Source organism: Vigna unguiculata, chromosome 11, assembly GCF_037176805.1.
Source record: "Vigna unguiculata cultivar grain cowpea cultivar isolate G323 ecotype 2 chromosome 11, ASM3717680v1, whole genome shotgun sequence".
In the NCBI taxonomy this organism is placed as follows: Eukaryota; Viridiplantae; Streptophyta; class Magnoliopsida; order Fabales; family Fabaceae; genus Vigna; species Vigna unguiculata.
Genome location: NC_140802.1, coordinates 41,813,702 through 41,823,164, shown reverse-complemented (window position 1 = coordinate 41,823,164; position 9,463 = coordinate 41,813,702). Strand labels below are relative to the sequence as shown.

Here is a 9,463-nt window from a genome sequence, read left to right as displayed (position 1 = left end):
AATTTTGATGCTGGCAGCAGTTCACACATCCATCTTTTCCTCTGCGTTTGTTACTTGCCTCATGTTTAGCTAAACTTCAATAAACTCTGCAATTCTAGTTGGACTATTTTAAAAGCTAACATGGATGAAACGATAGCCACTATGAAACCCTTGTATCAATATTTCTAAAACATAAATGACAAAGGTAAAAATTCATTTTATTAAAATATAATTAATGGGTTGCGAAGACTATTCGACAACACTGGAATTGAAATTTCAACATTAAAAGCACTTTTTTTAAAAGACAAGAATTTATAATTTAATATAAACTGCATTGAAGAATTAAAAGCATGTTTTATATTAACTGGTTTATATTACCAAAATAAAATCAAATTTACTTAGACTATTAAAGACAAATTTTATCCTCTCTTAATGTAAGGGGCAAACGAGAAGGGGGGGCACAGTAGGGACAAAGGAAAACCATCCTGCCAAAATGAACGATGTCAAAGTGACAGACTTGACAAATTTCCAATGACAATTAGGAGATATAACCAATCTCATTCAACAAAAATGAATTGGGTATCCCACAGCACACAAATGAATTGTGTAACCCAAAATAGACAGAAACCTTTTTAATAAATACATAACCGATCACTTCCAGAGAGCAATAATGTCCCCAACATTATGTTTATACACAAAGGTTTTCAGCTGCTCCGGAGAATGCAGAATAGAGACCGGTAATAGAGACATGCCCAAAGTTCATCATAACAAAGGCATGGGTCACGCCGTCCCTGCTGGTTATGTTAGTTCGAAGAACAGTATCAAAATCAGAAACCACCAATAATAACCAAGAAACCAAGAAACGGGGAACACAAAAATTTAGGGGGAAAAGCAGTGCATTAGGTGCAGCAGACACTTGTCTCGCGGTAAATATAAATGAAACGAATATAAGAATAACTTCACGGAAAAAGAGGAGGTAAATTTAATATTAACTATGAAAAACAACTGTAAAAGGAAAAATATGGCTATAAGCTATAACAGAGCGCAACAGTATTTCATTCACATCACATGGATCTTTCCAGTTAGAAAATGATCTATTTCATACCCAGCAGTAGACAAACTCTAGCATGTAAATCCACTTTTAAAAAAATTTTGCTTTCACTAGTCGCATCCAACCACTACCAACAAGGGTAGATAAAACTAAATGGTAAGTTACAACCAATAGATAAGACTGATCTACTTGATTTTGAATCAAGTTTCCATGCTCAGTAATATGAAGGAACACTCAACTATGATCTACCTGCCAGTTTGATCACGTTAGCACTGACAGTTGATATCTTAAAATCCCAAAACAGCTCACTTCAGCCAATCCAGAACTACAAAGAAAAGAGAGCGAAATGAGTACACAATCACCTAAAAAAAAGAAAACACCAATGGCATCTTGACATGGAAAACATGAAATCCAGTTCAAAAACGAATTACTTTTTTATATACAATCTCGTTTTGGCACAAGTAGGTAAACACACTTTCATGAACATCATGCAATATGAGCAACGCCACTTTAAGCCAATTAAATCATGAAAACGGAGCAAGTTTACTAATTACCAACTGTAGCCATAATTATACTTTGGGGAGCTTCATCATTAGGTAGCACAATACCCGCCAGCAAGAATAACTTCCATGATCCTCAGCAACACAAAAAATTGTTTGTCCATTTCTGCTAGGTTTTACCATTTCCAACAATAACAATGACACAACTAGCAAAAGGTCACATCCCAAATGTTCTGTTGTAGAGATCCCCGGAATTTGGCATCCGAAATTTGGAATCATCGTATCCTGAGTAAAATTTATTAAACCCAAGTCTTTCATTTCTCAAAAGCTCCGCCACACCCAAACCATTTCCAGTCTGCACCTCATTCCACCCATCCCATTGCCCATTTGACAAGACTGCATTTGCAGACTGCTGCATAGACAGCTGTTGGAATGGAGCCAGACTACTGACTTGTGATTGATCTAACCTTGAAGCAACTGCAAAAGAATCACCAAGCTGAGAAAAAGTATTCCCAATTTCAGAAAATCTATGATTTTGCTGTGGTGAGAGAGATCTTTGCATCAACAATTGTAGTCTGGCATCATTTTCAAAGTAATTTAGTTGAGGCATAAAATTCGATCGAATGTCCAGTGCCGGGCTGTTCAGTGCACCTTGAAGTCTCCCTTTGCCAACTGCCAAAATAGCAGGGTCCATGTATTCAATATCCCCAGCACCACCAAGGTTTCCAGTTGAAGGTGACTGATATGAATTTCTCAAGAGGGAAGAATGATCAAGCAGAGAACTCCCTATCAAAAGAACTAATAAAATCAACTAACATATTAAAAAAAGGGTGTCTAGAAAAGATAATAAGAATCATAACTAACCAGAAATGGAGTCAAAAGCCTGCTCCACTCTCTCATTGGAAGAAAAACCAGGTGGTGGTGGCCTGCTTGGAATGGAAAAACCTGGTGGGGCTGAAACTTGCGCTCTTGAAATGGCTGTAACCATAATAAAAGCAAGGTCATTACGTTAGATGAAAACAAAAATCTGAGACACCTGTAATCAATCTAACACATTGCCAGGTACAAATTCAGAGGAAAGTAAACATGCAGTACCATAAAAGTGGATACTTAACCATAGCTAATAGTTTTGAACTTTCTAACCTTACAGGAAGCAATCAAACAATAGAACCAGCAGCTGGTAAACCACATTTTGTTACAGTGGACATAATTTTCTTTCACATCCAGCAATTCAATAATCAAAAAATTGAATATTTAGGCTCTCCAGTTATTTTTCTCACTAAATTCTTGACAAATTGCTATCCAGTCGTCGATACCAAACTCAACATACAAAACACTATTCAGCATTTTTAAAAGAGCAAAATAGGCATTGAAGTTCCCTTCCAGCTGAAGATTTTCACTACTTAGTTATTTAACTGCTGTGACGTTAAAATATTACTCAATATTGGCTCATTAGTTTCAGAAGCTAGCGGGTTGAAGACAATTACATCATAAGCCAAGAAAAATGTCATTTCTTAAAGTCTTCCAACCCACTTGAAAAGTCAACACAAAGATACAACTTTTCCCCTTTCCACGTACACAAATAGAATATCTTCAAAGCACAGTTGTGTAATCCAATACCACAAACAGCACAAATAATCAGGTCGCAGACAACAAATATACACAGGCAACAGTAATTCAGAAAGTCAAGGAAGCTATAAATTTTCAAGGCAGAGAAAATTATAATATACAAAGGAAAATAACCAAAATGCGCCTAAGATTACAATACATGAAGAAATCTTTAAAATACATGTACGTTACAGTAGCAGAGGAAACAATAATAAGAAATGCAATTATATTAAAGAATATATACAAAAGTTATAGTAGGCTGCTAAAGGAGGATAGTATTACTCACCCGAAAGCTTATTAGATGAAATGAAATGACCACTAGCAATATTTTCAGCTTCCTCAAAGTTACTTGTTCGAAATCCATTCGCAATGCCCAACTTATCCATATACAAGTCTCTCTCTGAAAAATTCTGGAAAACTTTATTATTTGGACGTTGATGGTTTACACCATAAGAAGCATTCGCATCAAACATTTGGATTTTGGATTCCTCCTGCCTCGCAAAAGAAAACCTTGATTGATTGTTACTGTGAACTTTCCAAGAACTAGATTTGTTTAAAGGACCAGACTGGTTCTCAGTATTGTCACCCAACAATTTAGCTAAATTATGCGGTGATGTTAGTGAGTCATCCCAGGCATCAAAGTCCATGGACAAAATATTTGAAATTATACTACTTTCACCCTTATCCATAGTAACATCATGACCAGAATTTACTGCTTCACTAACTAATCTTTGAATGCTATGACCATTTCTTTCGTCATTAAGCAGACCATAGGAGCTGCTGCTGACCAATTTATCTGAGTGGTCGTTGCATAATATATTAGATGCATGTAATATAGATTCATCAACAGATACAGAACCTGCATTCATGGCATTACAACTTTCACCATGCTGCAGAAGACAAGGGCTGGAAAGGTTTGATACATGAAGGAAACCAGTTGACTTTGGCAAATAAGAACGACAAACAACTTCTGGATCCTTGAGTCTTTGATTGTCAAAAGATGTTACATCATCATCGAATTCCACAGCATTTGATGCTACTATAGATTGAGAATCCAATTTCCAATCACCCTGTTCCCTAGAATTACAAACCTCATTATCCGGCATAGCTTTACCAGCCACATTTGTAGTTATTACATCCCTAAATCTGTCTTTATATTGTGATCCTTGAATTTGGGGAGATTTAATCAAGACATAATCCGTGGGCGGGCTATTAGGTTTGGTTATACTGGAATGTTCCGCATTTCCATCAATGTTAATTGAGGACAAGTCAATGGACAACTTCGGAATTGTTTCAACGGTAGTAGGCATTGCTTCCTCGGGACCAGAGTTACAAGACTGTCCAGTAAGGTTAGTAGAATTTATTGTGTTTGCTGTAGTACAATTGCCATCACCATCTCGGGACAATGGTAGCGAAGACAACTGGCTGTTCAAATTCACAGGAACAGGAGAAGCATCAGAGGATGAAGATTTTTCTCCTGAACTAACCAAACTGTCCACACTATTGTTATATTGCTTAACAGGTTTCAACAATTCACTTTTCACTCTAGTTGTCATACTATGACTCCCATCACTCGATGGTGGTCTCTTTGTAACATCAGAAGCCTGAATGGAGCCTGTAACAGCTGCAGAAAATGCTAGCGAGCTGCTGCCTGTATCAGGTTTGGGCTTGGATGGCCCATTTGGATAAGATAGACCTCCAGCTGGGGGCTGACAACTTGTGGCCTGGGTACCCCTATCAAATATAAACATAGCTTGGAACCATAATTACCTTTAGATAAGTTCAACCTTCAAAGCCAAATAAAAAATTATACACTGTACATACCACGCAGCACTAGCAGGGAGGGGAACATGTCTCTCATAGATTCCATTCGGAGGTGAACCTCTAACAGTGCTAACAGAGTTCTGCCTCGAAAATAAAATGAAATGTCAGTTTTAATGCATCATTAAGTGTGTGTGTGTGTGTGTGTGTGTATACATGTAACTCAGTTCAGCCATTAAAGATAAAAATTCACAAGAGCTCTAAACATCAATATGGCAAAGGCTAATATGCAAACAAAATGGGTTTCAGGGAAGATTGAAAAATGTCTTACACTTGAAGGATTTTTCACAATAGGCTTTGCAGGAGTAGTATTCATATTGTCATCCAGTGGAGGAGGTAATACATTCCCTGATCGCCGTTGCATATTGTTAGTTGCACCAGTGATCTGCTGAACTCGACTTCTTCAAAATATCAAGGTGAATCAAGATATAATTATTTGAAAAACACTATATTCAGTGCAATCAATTACAAGTATTGGAAAGTACAGTCAGTAAACATGCTTCAGAACGCATCTTTTGTCCACCACAATATATTACATAATTTAAACACTATTCTTCCTTTTAACCAATTAAATAGCTTGAATACAAAGATCACAAACCTGGTGTAAGCTGAAATTATTTCATCTTTAGTAAAGCTATCTTCTTGAGAGCCAATCTCATGCAAATATAGACAATCCGGATTGCTGCAAGGCTGGTTATGGACATCTCTCATCAATTATAAGCACAATTAAGCATAATTTGAAAGTTGTGTAGACTAGTAATTCTCATACCACACTTCGGAGCCATGCATGACAATATTTTGTGGTTCCAAAACAAGCCCTGAAATTTTAAATTCAAAAACATATTCCTAAGCATCCTATTTAAGACAAGTTTCAGTGAAAGCAAATATTTTGTACCTTAAAGGTCTACCCTCCAACACAAACCCATGTACATTTTGAATACAACGAATTGCTTCATCTTCCTTTGAATAAGTTATATATCTGAAACAGGAATCTTTTATTAGGAAATATGTTACTCATATTAATACAGTGTATGGTATAAGGATGAAGATAATCATTTTGCTATAGCAGCAAGAAATAAATGAAGAAAGAGAGAAGATGCCCCATTCTCAGTTCTTTTTAACCACGTGAAGCAGCTTTTTCGTGTTTTCCTTCCATGAACGAAAAAGATTACAGTACATGGACTTTTCTTATCTCTAGTTATTCCTCCCTTCTTGTGTGAAAAGAAATGTGCAATAACCCAAAGCTATTCAATTCATATCAATGACGACAAGATTAAACAGCTCAGATTCCATTTGCTCTGGCCAGCTAATAATTAACAGAATTCCACAATATTATCTGAAACCACAAACTTGAAGAGAATACACTTACACACTGCATGTATCATTTGGAAACTGTTGGATGACACCAGCTGCTGTTCGAGACATTGATACTTTTAAGACCTTCCCATACTGACCAAAATACTCTCTTCGCTGAAGAAGCTACACAATGAATGATTAAAATAAGAAGAAGATCCAGAAAAATCCAATAAAAAAGAGAACAAACGAGAAGATGGAAACATTCTGGTGCTCAAGAGAAAAGAAGGTGAAATTTTTACATCTTCGTCTGCAAGATTGAGAGGCAACCCAACTATGTAAACAAGGTTCCTCTGAATCACTCGCACACTGCTGAGCTGCTTGCGCCCATCAGATGATTTAGACTTCGCCTTCTGAGTCTTCATCTTTTTCTCCATAGTAACTTCATTCACCAATCTACAGGAAAAATAACATCACCATAAATGCACAAGAAAAAGCCTAATGTTTCCTCAGTATGCATAAAACCTGTAGAACAATAAGATCTGAGGAACAACAAATTCAGTTCTTTTGCTTCATATCAAGTAATGAAAGCTTCAGAGTTTCTAATATATATCTAATTGAATTCAACAGACTATTTTGACAAGTACAAGAAACATACTCTTGTTAATACATCAATACATTATCTACAATATGTTGAAAATTATTTAGAATGAAAAAATCGTTGGTAGTGCTATCACCATTTCCTGAGTTCTGATAAAACTCAACAAGTACTAAAGATTTTGTTGCAACCATTTCTCATTCTGACAAATAGTTATATAAATAAATTAACGCTTATTGAATAAGGAGGTGACAAAAGAGAGCTTCAGAAACAATAACACAAAAAACAATCCTACACAAATAAAATAGGGCTCACAGAATAACCTCTCACAGTTTGCAGCCATCCCAACAATCTTTTCCTTATCATAAGGAGAACGACATGCTGGGCATCGCCCCTCGGTGTCATCCTTCTCAGCCATGTCCATAATGTGATGCCAGCACCAGACACAGATCTGCAATCAAGGAGGAATGAGACTGACATTAATCATAATGATGCTCTGTGATTAAGACATATCACCCAGAAACAGATCACAGACAGCACCTACATCACATCATGCACAAGTCAATTTCCAAAAGATGAAGTAATGAGGTTTTATTAGGGGTGAAATAATATCAAAAGTGCCGACTATTACGAGAAATAACACCAAAAAACAACAACATAATAGTTACACTAAATCAAAAGACACATGCTACTTAACACATTTTATTGGTTGAATAAAATAAGACAACTAATAAGATCAGCTAGAGGGAGAGAAAAATCATAAACTCTGGTAAACATTATATATTCTTTAGAAAACAAGGAAAACCCTTTTACAAACCAAAGAACAAGTCACTGACTTAATAAAAAAATTAATCCAAAAAATACATAGAATCAAACCTCATAACCACATTTGCAAGGCTTCAACTGTTGATCCGTCAAATCCATTTCTTCAGCACAGAGGGGACATGTTCTTTCTCCTTTGTCACTCATGATTGCCCTGGAGGAAAACAGGCATAAACAACAAACACTGATGTCAAATAAAAATAAAAAACCATGGCATCGAAAACTTAAACCAGAAAAAGAAATTATGAAAATCTTATCCAGCATACTCATAAAAAACTATCCAGACACAAAATATATGAGAAAAAAAAAACCACACCACAGCTGTGATACTGAAAACTATTATACACCTGTCAATACAACAAGCTCACAATGTTTTAGATTGTTAATCATTCACTAAACGAATATTGTAGCCAACAACATACAGGTAGAGATGGTGCATTTGCATGTAAATTTCAACATTAAGATGATGACTACAACAACAAGAATGATAATAGCATCGAGGAATCTAGACATAAATCCAAACAAAAACCCCCCCCCACAGTCTTTCGACTCTAACAACATTTAATAAATTAATAAAAACACCAAATCACTACAAAAAAAAATAATCTATGCATTGAAGTACGGCCCAGCCCAGACACCACAGATCAACTAAATCGTTAACCAAAACAGAGAGAATCCTGCAGACACACAATAATAAAACCCACAAAATCAACAAACGAAATCCAATATGCAATGAAACGAGAGCTTCGAATATTTGACAACAAAAAGGGGAAAACACGGACGGCGAGAACATTAACCGTAATTCGAGAAGCAATTAGGGATCTAAGCAGAAATCGCATTGGATATGAGAAATTAGGGTTAGAAATTGGGAGTCGATGACTCACAGTGAGATCGAGAAGACGAAACTGTGAGGAGGAGATTGTCTGTGAAATCGATAAGAGGAGAGAGAGAGAGAGAGAAAGAGAGGGCAAAAAGTTAAGAGGGCAGAGAAAAACCACAGGGTGTCTTTTAAAAGAGAGAGAAGGGGCTGTTTGGATGATGGCGTTTTCGGTTTTTGGCTCTCTATCTCTATCTCTTGCGCGTTGCTGTCATTTGCTGAGACAAATAACCTCATCTTATTAGTTAATTACGTAAAATGCCCCTGCCTCTTTTCATTATATCTCTCCCTTTGGTTTTTCCAACACCTCAACTTGTTCCAGTGTTCCGCTTCCTATACTACCCATACTCTTCACTCGCCTCAAAGCGGTGCATTAGATATGCGACACCTGTCTCGTCTTTTGATCCTACAAATGTGGTTGTCGAACAATTCTATGATATACTGGGATATGGATGCATAAATAAAATGAATTAATTCCATCTTTTAATTAATAGTCACTTTTCTAGACAAGAAAATTAAAATAATAGAAAACAAAAAATAGTTTTCTTATAAATATTATGCTAATACTAGTAAATGTTTTTTAAAGAAATATTTGTAATTGTTAAGATTATTACTATTAACTCTATAGATAACACGTGTGTTATTTATATTTACTTTATATTTAACTTTTAATATGTTTTATGCATGTATTTTAAACGATTTATTCGTTATATTATATGAGGTTAAATATGTTTTTATTTTTTAATTTTTTATTAAAAATGATATTTAATATTTTTTGAAATTATAGATAATTTAACTTTTCATTTTTAAATATAAAATTTAAATTTATTTGATATTTTAAATATATTATTTAATTAATATTAAAAAAAAGTCAAACTATAAATAATTTAAATATTATTATGAAATGTATTTAG

The 9,463-nt window shown here is 35.3% G+C and overlaps 1 protein-coding gene across 4 annotated transcripts; it reads right to left on the bottom strand.

Annotated features, from left to right (window-relative positions):
* Positions 1-445: 445 nt before the first annotated feature.
* On the bottom strand, positions 446-8,766 carry LOC114170567 (RNA binding (RRM/RBD/RNP motifs) family protein). Of its 4 annotated transcripts, none has more exons than XM_028056073.2 (15): positions 8,557-8,766; positions 7,727-7,826; positions 7,174-7,301; positions 6,555-6,708; positions 6,329-6,438; positions 5,855-5,938; positions 5,729-5,777; positions 5,558-5,649; positions 5,231-5,360; positions 4,963-5,042; positions 3,425-4,872; positions 2,395-2,508; positions 1,585-2,316; positions 1,280-1,355; positions 446-773 (listed from the first exon to the last, which is right to left on the bottom strand). In XM_028056073.2, exons 2-13 carry the CDS (start codon positions 7,817-7,819, stop codon positions 1,748-1,750), a joined length of 3,051 nt encoding a protein of 1,016 aa, XP_027911874.2. In that variant the 5' UTR covers positions 7,820-7,826; positions 8,557-8,766; the 3' UTR covers positions 446-773; positions 1,280-1,355; positions 1,585-1,747. The 4 variants fall into 4 exon arrangements, with proteins under 4 accessions (XP_027911874.2, XP_027911875.2, XP_027911873.2 ...); XM_028056074.2 differs by having other exon boundaries at positions 446-770; XM_028056072.2 differs by lacking the exon at positions 446-773 and having other exon boundaries at positions 988-1,355.
* Between the last annotated feature and the right edge of the window lie 697 nt (positions 8,767-9,463).